This window comes from Lycorma delicatula, chromosome 4 (assembly GCF_047948215.1).
Source record: "Lycorma delicatula isolate Av1 chromosome 4, ASM4794821v1, whole genome shotgun sequence".
NCBI lineage: Eukaryota > Metazoa > Arthropoda > Insecta > Hemiptera > Fulgoridae > Lycorma > Lycorma delicatula.
Genome location: NC_134458.1, coordinates 34,901,006 through 34,928,011, shown reverse-complemented (window position 1 = coordinate 34,928,011; position 27,006 = coordinate 34,901,006). Strand labels below are relative to the sequence as shown.

At 30.7% G+C, this 27,006-nt stretch overlaps 1 protein-coding gene across 1 annotated transcript in view; it reads right to left on the bottom strand.

The window, feature by feature from the left end:
* Positions 1 to 9,851: 9,851 nt before the first annotated feature.
* The window catches only part of LOC142323264 (uncharacterized), an 81,932-nt gene continuing 64,777 nt past the window's right edge, over positions 9,852 to 27,006 (bottom strand). Inside the window, exons 9-12 of the mRNA XM_075362669.1 lie at positions 21,848 to 22,031; positions 13,841 to 13,935; positions 11,242 to 11,424; positions 9,852 to 9,964 (exon numbers count right to left, since the gene is read on the bottom strand). Of these exons, the coding sequence (XP_075218784.1) occupies positions 9,911 to 9,964; positions 11,242 to 11,424; positions 13,841 to 13,935; positions 21,848 to 22,031 (516 nt within the window). The 3' untranslated portion in view covers positions 9,852 to 9,910. The remainder of the gene's footprint in view (positions 9,965 to 11,241; positions 11,425 to 13,840; positions 13,936 to 21,847; positions 22,032 to 27,006) is intronic.

The window sequence follows — 27,006 nt, the reverse complement described above, 5'->3', positions numbered from 1 at the left end:
GTGGGAAAAGAATATTTAAAAATTGTTTCCTATTTGGACACACAACCATTGTGGAGAGGTCGCTCATCCAGATCCAATTTTTTTTTTTTTTTTTTTTTGTTTGTGGGCGTAAAACGCTTGGGCGTTATCATCGCCCGGTAGTTATTGTTAAAAGGGTAATATAACTCCAAAATAATAAGCTATACAAGGTGTAAACATAATATTAATCATATAATAAAAATTTACTAAAACAAGCGAAGAAGGCAAAATAAAACCCAAAACTAATATCACAGACAAAGTTGATAAAATATTAAAGATAAATAATAGAATAAAGAAAGTATAAAAACTTACCTAACTCTGATGGGTTGTGCAAAAATCCCACCCCGGATAGTAAAATTAAACACATAGAACTAAAAAACCAAATCGAAAATAAAGATTAAAATTATTAAAAAACTCTTCTTACAGAAAAATATATATATAAGTATATTAAATCTTTTGCAGTAACCCAGTACTATGCAAAAAGAGAAACATTCGTTCCAAAACCCTGCCATCATTGCCCAAGACATCATGAATGCTGCTGGGTATGTTAAATTGACGACGCAACGCCGCATAACATACGCAGTCCACAAGAATGTGGTGCACAGTCATGCAGCAGTTGCATCGTGTGCACAGGGTGGGTCTCCTCCTGACATTAGATATTAATGTATGATCCTCGTATGCCCCAACCCTAACCGGCAGAGGACCACTTCCTCACGACGAGAGTTCCTGCAAGAGGAGCACCACGGCAACACTGAGTCTTTAATCCGTCGAAGTTTACTATCGACGGCAGCCGTCCAGCCACTTTGCCACCTTGCTCGCAGTGATTGTTTTATATGATTAATAAAATCAAAGGTAGTAACTCGAGTGGTGAAAGGAGGCTGAATACACACGCATCTTTCGCAGCAGAATCTGCTCTCTCATTACCAAGAATCCCAACGTGGCTAGGGATCCAGCAAAAACCTACCCCCTTGTTTCGTTTTTCTAACTCAGCGATTTTATCATAAATGTCAACGACGACAGGATGTCCGGAATAAAGGTTTTCCAACGCCTGGAGAGCACTGTACGAGTCACTGCAAATAAGAATGTTCCTATATTTAGGGCCAATGATACTTAGAGCCCTATCCACAGCGAGTAGTTCTGCGGTGAACACACTCGTAACACTGGGTAGGCCAAACATCACAGAAAACAAGGTGGCACTTAATACACTACCTTGCGGTACCCCATTTTCTGAGACGATACTGTCTGAAAGTGAATCGTCTACACGAACACAAAACGTCCGGTGATTCAAGAATCCCCGGATAAAAGCAAGCATGTTGCCAGTGATCCCCACCTCCTAAGGGTGTTAAGAATACCACGTCGCCAGGTCGTGTCATACGCCTTTTTTATATCGAAAAAGATAGCAACGAGGTGTTGGCGGTTCAGGAAGGCATTTTGTATGGCTGTCTCCATCGACACCAAATGGTCAATGGAAGATCTCCCATGTTGGAAACCACACTGTTCCGAAGAAAGAAAGCCATGCTTCTCTAAGTACCACGCAAGCCTGCGGTTCACCATCCTCTCCATTACTTTACACAACACGCTTGTTAAAGAAATAGGGCGGTAGCTTAAGGGATCGGTTTTCTCTTTGCCAGGCTTTAGTACCAGTATAATAAATGCCTCCAACCATTCGGGCGGAAAGACTTGTCCGGAGAATAAACCATTGTAAATACTCAAAAGATGTTGTAGTGCTGAGTCAGGAAGGTGCGAAAGCATACAAAGGCGAACGTTGTCCGGTCCAGGGGAAGTGTCACGTGAGTTTCTAAGTGCGTGCAACAATTCTTTAAGTAAGAATTGAGTGTTCAATTCACCATCCAAAACACCAATATTCAACCCCAGTACGTCCATCCGTACTTTGTACCTCTGAAAGTCGTTACTATATGACGAGGTGAGAGACACCGAACAGAAAGATTTCGCTAAAGTATTTGCTACAGCCGAAGATGACGTAAGGAGTTCCCCCTCATCGACGAGACCGAGAATAGATTGCCCTGGCGACCTGAAAATTGCATGGATTTTTCTCCACACAGTAGACGTGGGAGTAGTACGTGAGATGGAGTTCACATACTTCGTCCATGAATTCCTCTTAGCGGTCAAGAAGACCCAACGGCACACTGCCCTAGCCCTGCGGTACATATCTAGATGTTCATTTGTAGGTCTATTATTGAATTTGCGTAGTGCTCGCCGTCGATTCCGAATAGCACACTTGCAATCATCATTCCACCTCGGAACGGAAGGACGTTTAGGATTACCCGATGTTTGTGGGACATATCTGCTGGCTGTTTCAAGTATTTTGGACGTAAAAGAGGAAAGTTGCTCAAGGATGTCCGCACCGACATCACACTGCGATTGGAAGGCCATATGATATCCATCCCAATTCGCCTTTTCGACAATCCACCTCCGTGACCTTCTCTGAACCTCGTGGTCCACACCGAAACTAAGAACAATTGGTTTATGGTCGCTGCCATGAAAATCATCACAAACAGACCAATCAAAACGAGGGAGTAAAGCCGGCGAGCACATGGAGAGATCGATATTATACACAGTACCAGATGATAAAGACATGAATGTATGAGACCCATCATTCAGCAAACAAAGGTCCAAGTCCTGTCTCACATCGTGTACTATATTTCCCCAAGTGGAGCAGAAAGTCGAGCCCCAAGAAACATGGTGGGCATTGAAGTCTCCCACTATTAATGATGGAGATGGTGTTTGTGCGAGGAGGTCTGAGATATCCAGAGCACTGAACTCAGTGTTCGGCGAGAGATATAGATTGCAGATATGCAACTTGAAAGGGACAGATCTTCACTGCAACAGCAGGAACGAGAGTGGTCAGGCGAATCCTTGTAGCTGATACCTCATCCCTCATGAAAATAGCCACTCCACCACTCTCTCTACCGTCCACCACACAGTCGAATCTCTCACAAAAGTATCCCCTGAGTGCGATTGGGTCATGTCGCAGAAGATGAGTCTCCTGGAAGCACATGACAATCGGATCATGCAGCTGCGCCAGTACTCCAATATCTGCAATGCGGGACCGTACACCCCAAACATTCCATTGAATAATGTTCATAAAATTAAAATAAAGTAAAAAAATAAATATAATAAATAATCAATATATTCAGGAAACCATATAGAATTCAGTTGTAAGTGATTCTATTTTGTGTTCTTCACCTTAGATAACTCCGACGCCTTTGGGTTGGGAGGTTCCTCAACCATATCCTCCAGTATATGGGGTGACGGCGGAGGAGATTTATGAGAACGGAATGTCGCTACTGACATCCCAGAGGGGGTGGCCATGTGGGTCACTTTCATGGGGACCTTGTTAGTCGGCTTACCGCCGTCTATGTTAGCCTCTGCCCGTACCGGCAGCACGTTAGGAGCAGGAACTTTTTTATGAACCACACTGTTGGATTCATTTATTGCAACACAGGACTTTTCACTCACCCTTGTCAGCCCGGAAATAGTGGCTGTCGGCAGCACTTCGGGAGTAGGAACGTTTGTACGGACCACACTGCTGGATTCCGTTATTGAGACGCAGGACTTTTCACTCATCCTCATCAGCCCAGAAATAGTGGCCGTAAGCGAAGTAAGCTGATCGGAAAGCATCTGAACCAGCTTCTTAAGTTCCGTGCAGGATCCGCACTGTGGAGCATGAACAGGTGTAGCAGTCTGTTTTGACGCAGCAGTGGCGAAGGACACATCAGGTTAAACAAGATTACGTGAGTTAACTATCTTCCTATACTCCCTGCGTGCAGCCGGGAAAGATAGTTTCTGCTCAGTACAGATCTTGAGAATCGCCTTCTCTTCCTTAAAGGTTGGGTAATCCCGGGAGCGAGCCGTATGCGAACCATTGCAGTTCGCACATCTTTCTCTTTCCTCGCAGTTAGCGTCACTGTGGCCTTTGGTAGCACATCGAGCACAGATCTCCGATCTCGAGCAAGATGTTGTAGTGTGACCGTACCTTTGGCACCTGAAACACCGCCGTGGGTTGGGAATGAACTGGCGTACCCAAACGGAGAGGTAGTCCACTCTAATCCTCTCTGGAGGAACAGGAAGACCGAACGTCAGTATAAGGGATGGCGTCGGTTCTTCTGTCTCATCATATGTGCAATTTTTGATTCATTCTTTTTCAAACTGGATTATACTTTCAGCAATAAGTAAACTACTGTAGGTTAGTTTTGTATTCTCAAACCACTTCAATAAATAAAATTTTAAATACTTCCTATGTAACCATTATATTACAGTGTTTTATTTACATGGATAATTAAAAATTTCAATGGTGTTGAAGCAGTAAAAAGGCTTTCATGCTCCCATTCTTTTTTTTAATGCCCACTTTAATTAATGGAAATCTGAAGCTGATCACAATTAAACCAAAACTAAATATTTATTAAAATCTTTGTATATAAAATGTAAATCTTGCTTTATATTGCTTAAAATAAGTTCTTTTTTCATCATGCAACAGCAATTTTAATTATTCTTTAAGAGGAACTGATCTTAGTTATGAAAATCTACAGTCTTAACATAAAATATTTTAACAACAAAAATAAACTGTATATATAACAGTTTTATTCAGCAGGTTTCCTACACCTTTTCAGTAAAATAGATATTTTTATTATTTCCTCACATATGATGCATTTTAGAAAAAAATTAAAGGATGTAAAACAGAAGTAAGTTTGGTTGAAAATGCTTGTTTTTGTGAATTTGTACTGGTTGTTCCCTTGTACAATAAGTAGAATTCAGAATTAACATTTTGATTTAATTGATTTGGTTCTAAATTTTTGGTATACCATAAATACAATAATATTTACTGCTTCTGTAGAGGTGCTAATAACAACCACAATCACTGGGTGCCATTATTGGTCATGAATAAACGTACTGGAATTTTTCTAATTCACGGGTTATTTATCTCATATTCATCTTAGTTTAAACATTACAGATTTTTTTTTTTACATAAAATACATGCTTCATAATCTGTAGTTTGTGTCTAAACTTCACTTGCTGTTCTGAGAGGTGTAGGAGTATGTATCATTTATAAAAATGATAAATTTATCAATCTCTATCATTTTGTTGATGTAACTCAACGGGTATCAATTTTCAAAAATTCTCTTTCACATCATGCAGACTGCCAACCTTTCTTCCAGTGATTTTTTTTAAAATGACACAATTGTAAATCTATCTTCATTTCATTACTAGCCAAACAAGGCTTTCATATCAGGCATGAAGCAAATAAAAAAATTAACATAACTGTATTACCAAAATGAAAGGCTTATAAACAGATAATATTTTTTAAGTCATTCTTTTATTGCAATTATTTTTTCATAGATACATAATTTCCAATTGTCATAAAGATATATTTAGGAATAGTATTATAAGTTCAAGGGGTAGTTAGACCAGTAATATTATACCGTCTTAGATAAGTAACTGATGAGTATATACTGCTCTTATAGGGTGGGGGATTTTACAAAAAAAAAGCTCTCTGTTACTAAATTTGTTTGGTAACCATCGATTGTCTAACAATGGATATAGAAAGTCAACAAAATTCATGAATGTTTCTGGAATCATACTGAATGTCAATTTTATATATTTAATGTGTATTATATATGCATACCTGTATATTTTTAATGCGTACATAATAAAACTATGCAAGGCACAGTTTGTGAATTAATAAATAATACAAACATTTCACAGCTAATTTTCATTGAATTCTCTACCCAGAACTGCGTCAAAATTATATGGAAGCTCATTCACATTATATATAATATGTAACATGTTTTTATACACGGTCATTTTACATATTCTCCATATTAACATATTTTACATATTAAAATAACAACTGAGCTATAAGCAGTAATTACTGAATTCATTATTTAAATCAAAACATTACTGTTAATTAGTTGAGGTTAACAAGTGTAGGTTATGTTGATTCCGTGCACTGATGAATTGTACGTATATCAACATACTACGCTTGCTAACCTTGTCTAATTAATGTTAAATATACAGATTATATATGTTATTCTCCAACACTGGAGGTGATTATACATATTAACCAGTAATTATGCATAATCACCAGATTAATCAAATTTACCATAACATATATTATATAAAACTTTTTGAAAATTCAAATAATTCATCAACATACTGACCATTGCACCAATTAAACTAAAAAAAACAACAGTTTAACCACCAAACACAGTAACCTAAAAAAAACTAATACCAACAGTCGACTTTCTCAGGATACTGCATCATCAGTCTTTACATAATTCTACAATTACATATTGGACATGGCATTGAAGTTGTGTTACAAATTTTGTGGTTGTAAGGGTTTACGTTTTCTAAATTTTTATCTTTTGTATTTGTTTGTTAATGTACGAAGTGTGGCTGTTAAATAACAAAACTAATGTTGCTACAGAAGAACTGTTATATATAATTTTAAAAAACAGCTTACCAAATTCCAGTTTAATTTCCTCGAGCACTTTCGGCTATTGTGCCATCTTCAATTATGATTAAAATGATAAAACTACCACAATTGAATTAAATATATAACAATTGATTGTCATTTTATTATTTGTCAAAAGTTAAAGTCTAAGTGACTACATCCGTATTGTAATAGTTTCTCAATTGTTATGAGCTCTGTAAATTGTAGGATCAGTTTGGCCAACTTAATTATTATTGTTCATATTCTGCTTATACAGAATATCATCGAACTTAACTTGTTCATTTATTAATTTATTATTATTGTATATATGAAATTTTTCGAGATTAAAAGTGTTATAATAATTATTAGAATAATCCAACACTTCCATAAATTTATTTGGATTGAAATTATGCTTATTTTATAATATATGTTTAGTGACATTTGAATGGTCTTTATATTTCTTTGTTATACAGTTAATGTGTTCTTTAGTTTTAATTAAAAATGATCGACTGGTCATACCAATGTATTGTAATTCGCAATATTCACATTTTAGGTTGTATACTCCCTGTCTGTTCAAATTATATTTATTACCATTTATTTGAGTTTTAATTGGATCTCTATTACTAATGTAATTTATTATGTTATTATTAGTTATATATGCTGTTTTTAGATTAAATAATTTATATATTTTATTAAATTTTCTGTAATTTAAATTATATTCTATTTTTACAGAATTGTTTCCTGAGTTATGTTTTAGTTTTATTTTTCCCTTATATATAATTAATTTTTTAATTTGAACTACAATTTATCTATTAAATTATTATATCCATTCGATGTGGCATTGTCTTTAATATTATTTAATTTTATTGTATTATGTTTGAGATATTTAATTGCTCTGTAAATTAATGAATTGAATGTGGCTATTTTCTGATTCCATGGATGAAAAGAATTACAGTGTATTATGGTATCTTGTTGGGTTGGCTTCCTATATATATTTATATCCAATTTATTATTATTGTTATGTCTAAAAAATCGATGTTAATTTCTTGATTCATAGTGAATTTAATATTTTCATCTAATGAGTTGATTTCATTAACTATCTTCTTCATAATTAGTTTTCTGATTAATTATGATCAAAATATCATCCACATATCTTTTAAATAGTTTGATTTGATGTTTGTTAATTAATTATTGATTGTAGAGTTGTATTTCAAAATTATTCATAAAAATGTCTGCCAGAATTGCCGAAAGTGGTGATCTCATGGCAAGACCTTTCTTCTGTTGATAGAATTATTAAATTTAAAATACTTATATTTGAGGGATAATTTTAATAAAAGAGTTATTTCATATATCAAATTGGTTTGTAATTTCAATTTAGACAGTATTATTAATTTCGAAAAATTTATATATACAATAATAATAACTAATTAATAAATGAACAAGTTAAGTTTGATGATATTTTATATAAGCAGATAATGAACAATAATATATTGGTTGAACTGGTTCCACAATTTACAGAGCTCATAACAATTGAGAAACTATTACAATACGGACGTAGTCACTTAGACTTACACTTTAACTTTTGACAAATAATGAGGATCAATTGTTTTATATATATAAAATTCAATTATGGTAGTTTTATAATTTTAATCATAATTATATTACTCTTGAAGATGGCAGAATAGCCAAAAGCGCTTGAGGAAATAAAACTGGAATTTGGTGGTAAGCTGTTTTTTAAAATTATGTATAATAGTTATTATACCAAGCAGTGCCATCCATGTGCTCTCACATAACTAATGCAACTAGTGGATGTATATGTTACTACTGATTGTTGCTGCCTTTTGTCAGCTGGTCAGTGTAGTTGTGTTTGTGTAAAATGTCTTATTCAATCCAGGAGAGGGTAGCTATAGTTGAGGCTTATATTCATTCTGAATCGTTTGAAGAATCGTCAAGTATTCATAGAAAAATTTCCGAATTGTCTGTATCCCAGCGAAGAGTAGCATACATGATTTAGTTAACAAATGGCATACAACAGGTTCAGTTTCAAATGTAAAATTAAATAAGCAACCTTTCATTAGGAGTCCACAGGCCATTGCTGATATTAAAAGAATTACTGCAAGTCCAAAAAAAATCACTACCCAAGTTTCCCCAACAATCTGGTGTTAAATACACATCTTGTCGTAAAATTCTTCATGAATTAAAATTGAAACCATACTGCGTTACAACTGTGCAAAAACTGAAGGAGACAGACAAACTGAAACAACTTTATTATTGCAGCTGACTTCTCAAAAACATTGTTGGACAGATAGACCCGATGTATTTCATGGCAGATGAGGCATGGTTTCATTTATCTGGCCATGTTAATTCACAGAACACCAGGTATTGGATGACGAGGATCCTCACGAGATAGTTGAGCGTCCACTTCATGATGAGAAAATTAGTGTTTGGTGTACCGTTTCTGGTAATCATATAGTGGGACCAATTGAATTATTCTATACGCAATTAACTGATAATGAAAAAAAATACAGATTCTTTCAACAAGATGAAGCAACATGTCATACATCAAACATTTCACTGAATCATGTTTCATGCAGCTTTCATAATGAACAAGCTGTCAGCAGAGGACAGTGACCTCCACGTTCCCCAGAATTGTCTACTTGCAATTTTTTCCTTTGGAGCTCCTTAAAGGAGAGAGTTTATAGATCTAATCCCCACAATGAACTGAAGGTAAACATTCAACAGGAAATCAATGCAATTGACAACGTTTTGTCAGATGACTCAATATGATCAGTTGAGCGCAAAAGTGCATCGATGCCCAAGGTGGTCATTTTGAACATCTTTTGTAACAATAAGATAATAAATGCAAAATTTAAATTACGTTTTATGTTTTTCTTATTTATCTATTATTCATAAAATTTCATTTCAACATAACCTACTGATTCTGCAGCGGTTACAGGTTTGGTTTTATGTTGCTCACCTGTATATCCTGAGATCTTTTTAGCATTTTATATAAAACCATTCCACCAAGACTCACAAGACTTTTTAAATATAGAGAGAGCTACATGAAATCATTAATGTGTGGAATTAAGTAAGTAGCTTTTAAAAATCTGTAGCATTGAGAACATTAATATGTACTTCAGTTTAGTACAATGTACATTCTTTGAGACACTATAATTTGGGAAGTTATTATCAGATGCACATTTTTTGAGATACTATAATTTGGGAAGTTATTAGGTTACTAGTATTTCAAAGCCAAAAAATAGTAAATGTACATAAATAGTAGTTGTAATTTTTTCATTTGCTTATCTTGAAAAGCTTCAAAATTAATTGTTAAAAATATATAGGCTGTTAAGGATCTGTTAATAATAACTTAATTCACACCCTTCTGGTAATTTTCTTTATTGCAAGTTTCATATGTAGTTGATTACAGTAACAACTTTTCTAGAGGTCATCATTTCCAACACTTAGATCCAGATAATCACGGTATAAAAGTTCCTAAAAAAAAAAAAAATTATTCTAAAAACTCTGAATAATTGCTTAAATTAAAACTATGAAGTTTGTTATAAGAGAAATTAAAAATTTATTTGTATTAGAAAAAATAATAATTTTATTTCAACCCCTATCAGAAACAAAAGTGCACTTATTTTTTTTAATTTTTTTTTTTTAATAATTCCTAATTCTGATTATCTTCAGTGGGAGGTGATCGTCATCACAATACCCTCTGTATAAAAATAATTTTTTGCCGGTTTATGATTTAATTACCCCATTAGATGAAAAACATTAAAAAAATTTTTTTTACAAAATGTAGATCATAGAATTCTAAGAAGTCTTTAACCTTTAAGCACTGTATGTTGATAAAATAAAATTTGTAAAATTTTTCAAATAAAACAACTAATTATATCTCAACTCCTTTTTTAATTTTTAATTCATTACGGGTTGTCGTGAATCTGCGAGTAATAAGTAAAAATTTAGATGTGATTTAAAGGTGAAATAATAATTTGATCAATGTAATAATAATGTTGTCTTTTATTATAGGAAGGATGGAGTTAGTAGGTAGAAAATCTCCATACAAGAAATTGTCCATAGCACAAAAAAATATAATGGAAGGTAAAAAATTAAAGCACTACTATTTGCTGCAGAAACTTTTATACATTTACTTGAAAAATATTCACTCCTAATCTTAAGTAATTTGTAAATAATCACATGAAGAAAGTACAATAAAATTTTGTAACATGTGTACTTTCTGTTACTAATTGCTGATTTAATTTTACAAGTTTAGATATTTTTATTTCTAAAATTATATAACTTTTATTGTAAATTTTTGTTTTTAGTTAAATATTGTAATAAATTAATATAAAAAACACTGTATTCGCATTTTGGAGTAGTTATTAATAAAATAAATTATTTTATTAATATATTTTCATAAACACAATAACATTACTTGAATTTTTCTTCAGTAATAAAAAAAACAATTTTTAATTTTGTCAAAATAAAATAACAAAAATCTATTAATTGTGTATTATTTTTACTTATAAAAGAAACATGCTTATTTTACTGAAATTACAGTACAAAACATGCAACTACTTCACTGATGTCATTATAAAAAAACTGAAAGCAAGTGGGCTGCATTAGAATAATTAAGAATTTTAATAAAAATAGGTTTACAATAAAGGAAATATAATTATAATCTAATATGCATTAGTCCAATGAAAAAATATTCTATAATTTTATAAAATTATAGAAATAAACCCTGAGAATAATGAAGTCAATACCTTTTTTGATTTTACAGTCTTCTTTATATATTCTTGTGCTGCTATAATTTGTTTCTTTTCTTTCCTTGACAATGTAGGTTTATAACCCAAAGTCCACATAACAGCTTGAACAACAGCACCGGTGAATACAACAGTGAACACATACTCTTTTGCTACTTCTTGCTGGTCATTTTTTTTTGATTGCTAAAAAAATAATATAGTAACTGTTTATAAAATTAATTTAAAAAAAATACAATACAAAAAACAGTTAAACCAAATTTATTAATATTATCTTTTTTGCTTTTGCCATAATATCACACTGCAATAAAAACACTAAGCAGCTTTGAAAATAATGATATTAAGCAGGGTCTATCGTTGTTAAGTCTGGTAAGATGATAAACTGCATACATTTACAACCTGATTTTATTAGATCATCAGAAATATTTAAAAGGATTAGAATTTTGAAAAAAAAAGATGTGAAATAAAAATAATATGCTAATTTCCAAAGATATATTTAATAAACTGATTTATTAGCAATACTAATTGTTATAAATAATTAACTGTTTTAGTTCCAAAGACCTAAGCTGTGATCTGAAAAACCACATCAGCAACTGCCAACAACCTACTAAATTAGCGTTGCACTAAGTGTTCATGTTCAATATTTCTGAACAGACTGCATTAAGGACTTACATATTTTTTTAGGCTCACATTATGGTGAAGAGTCACTTTAGTATATGTAGTGTACCTGATCAATATATAAGTAATTTAAAAAGAATATATATTTTTGATTATAAAATGTCAAATAGATAAAATACGCTAATTTCAGAATATATATTAATGAAAATTGATTAAAAGAAAAAAGAAAGTTTTTTAAAACTTAAATGTTGGTTTTTTATAAGTAGTAACACTTAATAACCAACCACTAAGGCCCAAACTTAATCATAAAAGAATGGACTATCTCAAAAAATTTATTTTTTATTGTTTATTTAAAAATGACTTGGCATCATATTATAAATCAACATACTTGGGGAATACTTGCATCTTGCGCAATAAAAGTCAAATGAGTGATGGAGGTAACTTCCCTTTATAAAGTGTCAACTTACCAATGATCATTAACATGTTGGCATTTGATTAATAATCATAACAGCTAGTGCCAAAAAAAAAAAAATACTGTTACCCTCATCACTGGATTAGCAGAAAAAATATGGGATTTTAAAAATTACAGTACTTATAGGAGGGTGTAGAATACTTTTAATCTTTCACAAACTTTAGACTGACAGTAGAAACTATAATTTATTTCAACATACCTTAATACAAACTGGAAATCTAGAGTGCTTCTATGAAAAAGCAGAGTGTACCAGTAAGGGTCTTACTATCCTTGAAAATTAACATTTCCCAGGAAAAATATCTAACCCACCGGGTTGGTCTACTGGTGAACACATCTTCCCAAATAAGCTGATTTGGAAGTCGAGAGTTCCATTGTTCAAGTCCTAGTAAAGTCAATTATTTTTACATGGATTTGAATACTAGATCATGGATACTGGTGTTCTTTGGTGGTTGGGTTTCAATTAACCACACATCTCAGGAATGGTCGAACTGAGACTGTACAAGGCTACACTTCACTTACACTCGTACATTTCATCCTCTGAAGTACTATCTGAAAGGTAATTGCCGGAGGCTAAACAGGAAAAGATTATCCATTTGTCATAATTTCTCTTGCATCTAGCACTGAACCCATAAGCATTATTACACAATTGAAAACTCACCTGACCTTTGAGTTAAATACGAGTATAACCCAGGATATAAACCCACTGTACATTCAGTACAACTGAAATTTGGATGGAGGCAACTGATTCCTATTTGTATATAATCTAATATATCTTGGAATTATTAACTTTAACATAGCATTGTTTCTTATTTAAAACTCAATAAGTTATATAAAAAATGTGGTTTAATTACGACATGTAAAGACTGCTGTGAAAAAAGTGGAATTCAAATGGTATGAGTTATCAATAGAGATTAGTGAAGCAAACTTCACAGGTTCAGTTTTCTATGATTGTAGCCTAATACATATGGCTTCCCATGTATTGTGAATGGAAGTAGTTTTGTAGCTATCCTGCATGCGTAGTGGTTCAAGAAGCTTATTCATATTCAGCATTTTTTTTACATGCTTGCAGTAGTTACAGGATTTGCTTTTTGTCTACATTTATAGATTTTTCTTTTATTTTACATTGTTTATATTTTTTATTATGTATTCGCTTAAATCTGATGTATGTTGAATCGTCACAAATATCAATACATACAGAACTGTTGATGTCTGCAATTATCAAGTAACCCATAACCTAAACGGCCCTCGTACCAAATAAACCTGCTGTCTGCTTACTCTAAATCATTTCATAAGTATCTAGTAATAACCCCAGTTAAAACATGAAAAATAAAAATAAATACATGTGATGAATGTTAAAAACATTCAGCACTAAACCCAACAAATTATTTAAAAAAAGCAATTGTTATGCATTTCAGTGTAATACTGTGAATCTGCAACCCTTACTTATGACCGACTGATAAGTTATAAAACAAATACAAGTATAATGAAAGAATACAGTATATTATAACTTACCAAAAATGTTGAGTACTGATCATTTCTGGTTACAGGACTGATAGCTGACATAAACCACAATAATGTACCACCTGCCAATACACCAACACACATCGCTGAAAATGAAAAGTAACATCACTTACTACATGTATGCCTGTGAAATAATCCCTCGTAGACTAAATCTTAATCTGAGCTAACTGGAACCAAATACTCGCACTACACAGTTTGCAAGCTAATCCCATTAGCTAGCCGTAACTAAGATTTCCACACACTTTAAACAAAAATTTACTTTTATATTTTATCCAGTTTTAATCTTTATTGTTTAAAATATAAATTTTAATTTCTTTAAATCACATGGTGTAAATCAAAATTTCAGGAATGAAAATATAAATGAAAACATAAAAAAACAGTAGTTTTATATGCTGGGGTTATAAAGTGTTCTAATTTTTTTTGTTTAATTTATTTTAATTCAATTTACATTAACAATATTACAGAGCATTCGGAAAGTTGTGCATTGGAATTATGAAAGTGTAATGACAAAACTTTCTTAATTATTGCTTTTTATCTTTATTTCATTATTTTATAGAAACGGATATTACAATCACTGGAATAGTTTGTAAAAGGTGTTGAAAATGACCTCCTCCAACATCACTACAACACTGCACATGTTTTTCAGTTTGTTTTCAAACACTTTAACTAACTGATGTACTGGACTGTCTCATACGTATGCCATTATTGTGGTTTTTATTTTCTCAATTGTGTGGTCTGTTGTGATATACTGCTTGTTTTGCTGAAAATTAGAGTCTCTCAGACTCCCATTTTGTGTAAAGATTGTTCATGTAATTCATGGGGATTAGTTGTTTATCACAGTCGTAAATTTTGTGAATTATATACCCTCCCTGATAAAACCACGCTTCATCTGTAAAAAAAAAACAATGTCAGGGATACATACAGAATATTTGTCAATAATACGTTTAAACTATTGATAATAATTTAGTCTTGGCATGATCTGTAAGTTTCAGTTCTTGAATACATGTTAGCTTGTACAGGAAAAGTTTCAGTTTTTTTCTTAGAGCTTTATGTGCACTAGCAAGTCCAATATCTTGCTGCTGTGCTAACTTAATCATTGACTTTGATGGACTTTCGGCCATGGTATCCGAAATATCAAGCAGCTTCTGTTCATTTAGTTTAGGTGGTCTTCCAGTTTGATCAGCTTCTGTAACAGAGCCTCTTGCCTGAAATTTTTTGATAAGAGTTCAAACTGCATTGTGTTGAGAAACAGAAGTATTTGGAAACTTTTCAGAAAACTTGTGCTTTGCTAAACCGTACTTGTCACCTTCACGAAAGATGTGTTCAATGACAAAAATACATTCCTCTGCCAAAAAAACCATTACATTTCTCGCAACTATTAATTCTGATAAATGATACATATCGAAGTACATTCAATCACAAATCAACAACTGACCTCTTGGTTTGAGCAATGCCCAACAAACCCAAAGGGCAAACAACTTAATGCTGAAAGAAGAGAATGCACCATATAATTCTGAAGCATACTTCACAACAACTTTCCAAACGCAATGTATTACTAAAAAATAGTAAAACAACATTAATCATTTAACAGGATATTTTTACACAATTATTATTATTAAAAAAAAAAAAAAAATTGTTCAGTAATCTATTAAGTTTTCTGGTATTTAGAATTATCTATAGAGTCCATCCATCATATAGATTAACACCAAATGTAATAATAAAGGCTTTCAAATAGTTTTCATGTACCAATTTTATTTCTTGCCTGCAGTTAAGCTGAAATCCAACACTTATAAAAGTATATGTACGTATTACCGTATCTGTTTTAACAGACTATTTGAATTTTAATATTATTTAATTGAACAAAATATTTTTTACTTAAGAACTTTAAAAGCACTCCTGGAAATGGATTTATTTTTATAATACTATAAGCACACTCTTAATTCTCCTACTCCATTCCTAAAAACTTCATCTTCCTTCTTTGCTGCTTCTTTTCTCAAATTTTGTAGCTGCAGTCTTTTTTGGAACTCTTGGTACTAGTTGCCCATATTTTTGCACTTTTTATTTTTCTTCTTTGGTCATGACGCTTTGCTAAAATAGAACTACTCTGGCCAGGTGATTTATATCCCATGTTCTTTGAGCTAAAAATAAATTCACTTCCAAAATTAAATTCCCCTACACTTTCAGCTACTGCAGCTTCCACATTTTTTTTTGAAATAGAATTTGATTTATCGCACCTTCTACAAATGCAGCTGTGGTGCGTTTCATTAGCATTATTATCATAGCCCTTGACTACATCTTTCCAACAATTGGTTCTTTGTCATTCTTATATAAATTGGAGCTACACATTTTAGCATTGTTAAATTGACTGGTGTATTAGTATTATCAATGTGCCTGCCTGGAACCTCATTTTGAGCAAATGCCTTATTATAAAATCACCAACTCTGTTCACCTTGTGGGCATTTTTCATGCCGTGGATCATTATCAGTGGATATGCAATGGAACAGAGAGCCTAAAATACATATTTTCATTGATGCCACATCTCTGTTTACATCTGCAGCAATTACATTATGATAATACTCTTCAAGCTACTATATGTTTTATCACCAAAAGTAATTTTGTTTGCTCTACAAGTTTTTATTACATTTCTGAGTACTGTACCAGACCTTTTGGAAACATGGTTTACACATTCTTCTTTATTTAAATTTACAGTTTCACCATATATATATTTTGATCCCTACAATGATTATAAACTTCAGTCTTCATCACTCAACATATGTAAAATTGTAGTGATGAGAACATCTTCACAAAACCTACGTTGCATGCACTTTCAAAGCAGGAGATGAGCCATCATAGTTTTAATGACATTCAATACGCCATTGAGGGGTGGCATGCCCCTCATACCAAAAGTGAAATTTAGGGCTACTCCCTCCCAGCTGAGTTTTAGTTATTGAACAGTCTACAAAATTTTGACATAACATAGAAGTCAATAACCAAACCTGTTTTGAATTCAGTAATACACCCTTACCGTAATTTGAGGTAAAATATCTTTTGCTCCAGTTCCCATCTTAGCTAACAGCTAAATCTAATATAGAGGTATCAGTGACTGTAGGATCCATAGGATCCAAGGCTTTATAATAACTCTGAACATGCTTATGAGCCTCTGACAATTTTTTAATGGTACACCTTTTGATATTTTATAGTCAGATAGGTCATGGAAACTCTGTTTATTCGTTGGCATCATATTCATAACAAGAGTTAACTGTTCAAGGGCTCAATAACCTTCCCCTATGGTTGAGAAAGGTTTCACTACACGGCGATTCACATCAAAAACATTATGGAATTTCTGGGATTAATTTAATGAATTAATCGCTTCTTTACCACTCTGACATACAATTGTGATTTTTTTTGGCAAATCCCGAACAGTTACTGACATCAATTTAAAAACATGTTGGACAGGCCAAGCATTCAGCCAATGATTCAAAACATTCCTTACCAACTAAAGTATAAACAGGAAAAGTTGGGTCATGTACAATATTTATTTCACTACTCTTAAAATTTAAGATTCTCTTTGAAGCCTTCTCTACTAATGTTTAAATTTGATGGATCAGGTACGCCTGTATATCACAATTGTCACTTGAAGTGCCTGGAATAGGCTGCAAATGACTTTCAGGAGTACTACCAGACTTTTTTTTATCAGACTAGCGTTTCTGTATAGCTAATTTGGCATTCAATTTTTTTGTAAAAAATATTTTTGTTTATTTGATATTTTTTTTTTTTTTTACAAAAGGTACACTAAATTGAAACTATTTTTAGAAAAAGATACCTGTTTTTACACAACACTGAAATTATAATATTGTTATACACAAAACAGAATTTGTAGCCTTCATAACCTACAAGTATCTATAATAAACTACAAATTGTTTTCATAAAACTAGAAATGCACACAATTCTAGCTTTATTAAAATAGTTTACAATTAAGTTATTATTAAAAGAAATAAACAAACCAAAACACAAAAAAAACACATAAAGAAAAACTAAGAACTTTCAATAATCAAAATGTAAATACATGGTCCACGTTTCACTTTTATTCCTTGAGCTGAATGGCGGTGAAAATTATACAACTATTAGACAACTATACAACTAATAGAGAAAAAAACATCTTACAAATTGGTAAAATAATACAGTTCATATCATTTTTCGTTTGCAAGATGCAAGCTTTTGAAGTTTAGGAATTTTTGAATGATAACATCTGTTGTTGTGGACACAAGATGTTATTTAATTTTTTTTAATGTTATTTGAAAACATTGGCAAAAACTAATTATACCAGTAACAAGAGTACATTCCAGAGATTCAAAAAAGGTTTTGTGACAATCTTTCTGTTTTTTTCAATTTTGTCCCAGATTCCTCCTGTATGAAAAATCTTATTTCTACATTTTATTAACTTAATAATTAAAAATATTAGACTCACTGCTACAAAAATAAAATATGAAATTAAGTGAATAATAAAATTAGGATAAACACCTGCACTGTTGGTTTACAAAACCAAATTCCAACAATGACTATATACATATTCAGGTATATAGTAAGTATTACATCATGTGTGTATTTATATAATAGCTGTAGCAGCTGAATTTTCTGCTGTTACTGCTACAGTCCTAAAATAAGCTGCAAAGTATAACCAACCTGTTTATCAATATAATTTTGCAATTATTTTCATTCTATTTCACAGCAGATCTCTCATTAATATTTTAGAACGACCTTCAAAATGAAGTTTGACTTGCAAATCAGCATGATTTATACTTATCGTATTCTTTTTTCTATTCACCTTTTTACATTAGAAAAAACGTTACGAGCAGAAACATAAATCCACAAAAAATAAGCACTTAGGAAAATATCAGACTGTTTAGATCTTACATTTGTTTTAGCAAGATGTGATACAAGTGATAACGATTTACAATTTTTAACTGTTCAAACCACATCATGGCCATTTCAGTTACATGTAATGCCTAAACTTATGTAAATTGATAGATGCTCTGCTAATTTAATATTCTTCATCATCGTCACTTTCTTCACTGATGTAATTGTTTTCAGGAGCCCAAAGTTTTAGTGTTGCTTAAAGATATCATGAACTTGAGTTTTAAAAGCTAAACAAGTCAACAAATTTCAACTATTAGCAGTTAAGATTTTTTACTTTTCATATTACTGTAATACAAAAAATTGTAGAAATTTTTATATGCACTTGCACAACAAAATAAATACCACATAGTGCCAATTAAGGAGTTTTTACTAACTAAAAAAAAGCAAAGTATAGAGCAGTCATTTTTGAAAGTGGGGAAATAGAACAGTCTTTTTGTTCAGGAGCATTAATACAAAATCAAATTAAATAATGTAAATGTGAAGTAGTAAGAATGAATAAGAAAACTGAAGAAGAGCAGGTATGCTATTATAAATAACATCAGATTCAAAACCTAAGATAATTACAACACTACAGGTTTATGTATGAAACTCTTCAGCAAAAGGTGAAGAAATACAAAGCATATATGAAAACAGAGATGTCTTAATGAAAAGTTTAAGTTATCTAAGAAATATAGGTGATGAGAACTTAACAATAATAGAGGATGGGGATACAGTGGTGGAGGAAGAGAAGTAACAGAAAATGACCGACTGAGAAGAATGAGCTTGGTTAAAGAATTAAAAGAAGTTTAGGCTTTCAGAATTCTGCACAAAATATGAACTAGTATTATCAAACATTATTTAAAATACCATAAAATATTAAAAACATGGCTAAGGCCAGGAGATAAAGGGCATTTACATAAAATAAATCATACAAGATTTGTAAATGAAGTAATCGACTATAATCTAGGAGCAGACATGGATACTAATAGTAATTTAGTTATAATGAAGTGTAAATCAAAATCTAAAATACTAAAGAAGAAAGTGGAAACAAAGAGATGGAATGCTGGTAAATTATACTATAAGAACAACTGGAAATTTCAACAAAAGTGTACTGTAGAAATTAATGGATGAATTTATGAACAAAAATAACAGGGAGAAGAAGAAATTTCAGGTAGGAAATACTGCATAACAAACTGTACATTATCAGTAACTGCTATCACAGAAAGTATAAATTGTAAAATATGACAATGTATTGACTTTGGTAAAATATAATATACATTCTAAAATAGCAAAAATTGTAGTTAATGACAAGATAACTCATCGTTAACTACCAAATGATGAGATAACTTGTCATTAACTACCTTGATAAAAATTGCCCTTGATGAAATAATTAGTCATCCACTTTTTTTGCTGAAAAGTACCTCTTATGAAATAATTCATCATAATGAATTGACCTGTCTTGTTCTGTTTTTTGATGAGTTACTGCAACATGTGTGAGTCTAGCTCCATTTTTACTCAAATTTAACAGTGAAGTGCTAGTAGTATAACGGTTCTCTATTCTATATGTCTTTTTTTTATATCCTTCTGAACAGCTGACAATTAAATATTGTTAAGTGATATTTATTAGTACAACATGGCCTGTTCATCAAGTGTAAATGATAATGATGTAACTGAACTTTTAAATGATTTGTCTGATAGCGATTTAGATGGTGATTCTGATTTCCATGATAAGAAAAGTACATGAATAGGTTCTTAAATTACTTTTTTGTCATATTTCATTGCATTGATCAAAAATATGTAAGAAAAAATTGGCAAAATGACAAAGGTTTACTGAAAATAAAAGGGCGTAATAATATGATTTTCCACTAAAAAAAGAACCGTTAAGGGGTTAATTAAAAAACCTCCTACTTAAATTTTATATTATAATTTTCTATTCACATGCCTTGAGCTCATATGGTGAATTAATCATATATAAAAAAAAAATAGATATTAATCAGAAGTAAAATCACTCTTGGTGGATGAGATGCATTTTGAAATCTCATGCATCCAGTAAAATTTATATATATGTTGATTGTGAATATGAGGTGGAAGGGATGTTAGATAAATTTACATTTAAAAAAAACATAGGTACGAGTTACATAATTTAACGCTTTAATCTAGAAAATCTAGCTGAAATAAAACAAAGCTGTCTACATAGACTTGTAGATTTTTGAAGGTATTTGATCATGTGAAATGGAATAAAAAATTTAAAATTACATACAAAACGCAGTCTACACCTGTTGATTTAAGCTTCCTCACATTAAAGGAAAAATAAAGACTTGAAAGCAAATTAGCAATCCAAAGAGAAAAAATTGAATTCTACAACTTGCTGATAACAATCTTCTTCTGATTTAAAGACATACTTAATGGAGTAAAACCATTAATAGGTGAGAATTACAATTTGAAAACTAGAGGTGACAAAAAGAAACATAATGCTTAAGGTAATAGAGGTGATATATTAGAAGTCAAAGATATCAGTTATTAGGAAATAAAATTAGAAGGGATGAATGTTATAAGGCAAAGTAGGTTAGCAAATAGAAAGACAAAATCATAGACAAGAAACTAGCTAAAATATTAAATATAATTAGAAATTTGAAAGATACGTTTGAAAACAATTTTTATGGATGTAGTTCCTTATGGCAACTAGAAATTCAAACAATAGAGGTTTTAGAAATATGGTGTAAAAAAGGATGCTAAAAAAAGTTTAAAATGATCTGATATTCTTAGATAATTTGGAGAAAAAGAAGCCTAAGGAAAATTTTTATTTGAACTAGTTGGTACATAGGGTAAGGCACTTGGGTTCAGGAATTGTAAAAGGTAAGAACTGTAGGAGGAAACAAAGTTAAGAATACACAAAACATATAATTAAAATGTAGGCTGTAACAAATGTGTTGAATTTGTTATATTAGTACAGAACAGACAGAAATGGAGGATTGCATCAAATCAGTGATGACCAAAAGGAGAATATTAATAATAGGAAAATAAATTTAACTTGTTTTTGTAAGAAATTATAGAATAAAATTTAAATAAGCATACTGTAAGAATAATTTAAACAACAATTACCTTTAGCAAAATTAGCACTGTTGTAAGCGTCATTCTCATTATTTAATTCTAATTTACTTTTAGCTTCCTCAAGAAGAAGTTCACAATCTCTATCTAATTTGTTCATGGTATTTTGAATATTGATATTAATAGCTTTTTCTATTTCATCACAAACCAAGTCAATTTGATTCATACAGCTTGTTTCCTGTATAACACAATACATTTATAAGACCGTAAATAAATAATATAAACATATTTATAAATTTTGTTCCAAGAATAAAGAAACTGATACAGTCTGTCACAATTTTCCATCTTTGGTACTCTGAAAATTATTGCCAAGCAGATGGTTGGTTGTTTATAAGCGATAAAACATTTAAAGAATCCTAAATATTCCGTAGGATACCTATGGAATTGTATTAGTAATAAAACTACTTCCAACATATTAAATAAAATATAATACTGTGTCTACTATGCACAATTCTTTTTTTTTTTTAATAACTAAATTGCTATACAAATCTGTTGTTCTGTAATTATCTGAATTATTAGAATTCTTCTAACAGACTTAAATCTCTTTCTAGAGATTTTTCTTAGCTCAATTAGTAGGCTGATATTTTCTGAGAGAGGGCATAACTCTCTCAAGTGGTTAGTAGTCTTCTTTTGTGTTCTTAATTAATGGTCTTACATTAGAGTAAAATTATAACTGCAATATTTTTAGTTCTGTAGAAAATGAGTCATGAGTTGTTCTTGTAGAGAAGTATCTGTACCATTGAAGGGAATTATTTTGATATTTTTATACAATAACATTTTTATTCAAATGATGTATGTTAACATATTAAAAACGTTTACTTCTACATTTAATTACTTTTTATACAACTTGTATTCTATCTCCATTTTTTGAAATTGGATATCAAATGACGGGTTACTTGTGATATAGCCAAACCGAGCTAAGTGACTGCCAGTGTGATTAACAATATTTATGAGAATCAAATTAAAACTCATAAAAACAGATTTTATCCAATTTAGGAAGTTAAAATAATTAAATTTAATAGTTCGTTTAAATTTGTGAACTCAAATGGGGCCATTTCTACTGTTTTATTTAGTAACAGATTTTACACTTTAATGGTAAGACATACACATCGACATGAATGTACATGTATGTGAACAAATCAGCTATAAATTTCATCTTAACAAAAATTAAATGATCACTAAATCTTACTGGTTAAGATTAAATGACTTCTTGTTATAATTATTTCATGGTATAGTGGTGAGATGATCCCATCGCTGAGTGGTCTTGCACCACTGCAATTAGCCTCTGCATAGCTCTCTCTCTCTCTTTTATTTTCTGAGTTCTGATGGAAAGTTAGGATGATATAATTTACATGTATCTAATGCGGATTATTTACTTTTTGTTTATTCTGTTTAGTCTCACATGAGCAATTCTTTTTTTTTAAATCTCATTGTGGTTTAAGAACAAGGAATATTTATAATGTTTCTTTTAAATAGTTTTTTTTTTAATACTGACTAAGAAATTAGGTTATTCCAGTTGACCCGTTAAGCTTTAGAAGTAGTCAAGCGTAGAGTTATTTAAATCACACTTTCATCTCTAGAGTAGTATAATTTTCTTATTTTTTATATGATCTATAATTTACATTATATATTGATTAGAATAATTTTTTTTTCTTCAAATTTTCTACATAGGATTTGGTATGTTAGGAGTAAAATAGCAAAAAACAACGTGATGAGTCACAAGTCATTCCTGAAAACAAATAGACATTTTCAGAAATACCAAGTTTCTCAGCTAGGTTTGCTATGAAAAGTAATGAATGAAGTGGTTTTCCAGTACCATTTTCATTGAACCAAACATATTGTTGCAGCATAACAAATGTGTATGATATTCAGACTTCAAGTGAAGTAACACCTTCACCAGAGATTGGTGTTTAGGGAAAATGATTAATCTTAAAGAAACCAACTTTAAATGGTGTCTGTTATACGTCAGGTAATTTAAATGTCTCACTGCTATAAAAATTATTAGGAAAAAGTAATGTGAAGCAACAAAAAATACACCCCTTTTGTTCTGAAAAAAATGCATTACTTAGATTGTCTTAACTCAGCAGGAAATGCTAAATTTTTTCCCTAGTTAAACAAGTAGAATGACAGTTTCATATTTTTGTAACAGGAGAGGACAATAAAAAAAGAAGTGTAAGACTGAGAAATTATATGTAAAAGCAATAACTGTGATACATGTGACAATTTATAACCTTTATTACAAATATTTTTTAAAAATCAAGGAAATACTGAATAAAGGATGAAGTACAGTGATGACTGATAAAGTTTTAAAATGTAACCTTCAAAGAACAAGAATAAACAATAAAGGTCATGTAGCTGTATCTGTGCTTTCCATGTAGAATGAAAAAAATTACCCAATTATTTGTATTTCCCTGCTTAAAGCCTTTTTATTTTTTTATAATAAACAACCCTGTAGACTTTAAAGAAGCAAAGGAATATTAAACAAAAAGAAATATCTTTAACTTAAGATATTGATTACAATGCATGGATGAATAGTAAAGACCTCAAGATCTGTGCCAAAGAAACGAATTGGTTGAAAACTGAAATACACAAAGCATGAACATTCACTTGAAAAACAAAGCAAAATTTCTTGAAGATTGTATAATGAGAAAGGTTGGAGTTAAAGAGGTTATATGAAATTGAAATTTATTTATGAACAGAGTTCATCAGTTACTGGCTGCAAAGTTTAAGGCAGAGATGAAAGGAAAGAAAGTTTACCAAAAGGTATAAACACTGGAGGTTGTGTTACAAATGTAAATTATCCTTTGAATTGATAATACTACCACATTAGAAAGGTACAGGAAAATAGAGGTAGTATTTCAAAAATAAAATATACTTCATAATACAGCCAATGGTATGTACTTAATACTACGGTATGGAAGAAGCTGATGTTGTAAACAGAACTCAAACATAATGAGTGTGCTTTAACCATGAGTGAGGTGGAAGCCAAATTCAACCAGGATTAGAACCTATTTATGTAAATACTCATATTACAGTGAATATCTTTGGATATTAGCCAGAAAATCCCAGTATTCTATCTGATGCACAACTGATACTGTCATTATTATAAGATTGTGTCATTACTTTATATTAACATCTGCAACAATATGACTTTATTTATATATAAATACAATAAAATGAAATTCAACCTTACCAACAATTTGTCCACGTTCTTTTTTCAAGCACTTTCGGTCATTCGACCATTCTCAGGTAAAGTTATTCTTCAATTGAGATCATTACAATTAAAGGATGTAGAATGTTAATTTATAAAATGTTAAAATCACAACTGTCAATTCGTCCAAATCATCGATAATATTAAAAATAACAAACATTTGGGATATAAATATAAGCACGGTAATTATAATAATTTTAATATTTATATAAATATAGAAACTAAACTAAAAAATAACAATCCCTTCATAATGAAATCTGATAAAACAAATACTCCTGTCATAATTTATAATGATGTATATACTGAAAAAGCAAATCAATTCATAAATAATAATAATTTTAAAGAAATAAAGGATCCTACCCCAAAAATTAAAAAGGACGTACCATTTAAAATTAATAAATGCAAATATGTTTTTAAAGATACCCATAATAAACCAAAATTTAACTTAACCAATGCTCATGCCTCCATATTCAAAGCCTTACCCAAGAAATATAAAGATGGTTTCCCAATACGTCCACTCATAAATTTCAACAATTCGTCTACATATCAACTGAGCAAATTTTTAGCTAAAACATTATTTAAATAATAAATACAACCTAAAATAGTTATGAATTAATAAATATCATCAACAAGATTAAAATAAACAGATCAACTAGACTCATAACCCTGGACATAAAAGATATGTTCACTAATATTGATACGAACAAAACTATAAACATTGTAGAACCAATTATCTAAATCAAATTTACATATTGAATGGATAAATGAAATAACTGATTTAAGTAAACCAGGCATAGTTTAAGTAAACTATGCTCCAATTGTAACTACTTTAAATTCAACAATAAATACTACCAGCAAGAAAAAGGACTTATTATGGATTCACTCCTCTCAGCCATCATGGCAGATATTTGCATGGATGAGTTGAGAATTTATTTTAACCTAACATTTTTAAAAATCACCAAATCCTTTTATACAGATGAAACGTTGATGATTTTTTAATTATTTTTAATCAAAGTATAGATAATGACAAATATAATTTTTAGTAAAATTAACGCAATAAATCACAATATCAGTTTCACAATAAATCATGAAATTGACAATAATAGTATTAATTATTTAGATATGACCATTGAAAAAAAAATTTAATAATAATACTTTGGAAATCGACATATACAGAAAACCAACCAACATAACACTATAATTATCTCATCCATGGATTCAAAAAATGGCAGCTTTTAATTATTTAATCTACAGAGCTATTAAATATCTTAGAAACAACAATTTAAAACTAAATTCAGAAATAAACATTATAAAGAATATAGCAGTATTGAATGGTTACAATGAAGAACTGATCAATAAATTACACTTTAAAATTTAAAAAAAAAATACACATAATGACTTAGAAAAGTTTTATATAAAAATAGAATTTAACCTATTTTATAAAATATATAGAGCCTATAATCTAAAGACAACATACACCATTAACAATAAAATAATACATTTTATAAACAATAATGATCATACTAAAATTGCAAACTCCAAAAATATAAATATCTTAGATAAACAAGGAGTATATAGTTTGAAATGTGAAGACTGCCATTTAGAATATATAGGTATGACCAACCATTCTTTTTCTATTAGAGCCAAAGAGTGTTATTAACAACATAAAGAAAGGCTATTTAGAAATCATATCACACTAAACATTATTACAAAATAAACACAACTACAATCCCAATAATTTTATTAAAATATTAGATATTTCCAATGACTTTTATAAAACCAGTATTCTTGAAAAATTCAATATAAACTATTATAACAATAAATTAATCAATGAACAAACCAGATTCGAGGACAATATTTTATTCAAACAAATAATTATTAATTATCAAGATACCTAACCTGTCTCCCTCCAACCATTAATATTCATAACAACTGTGACTTT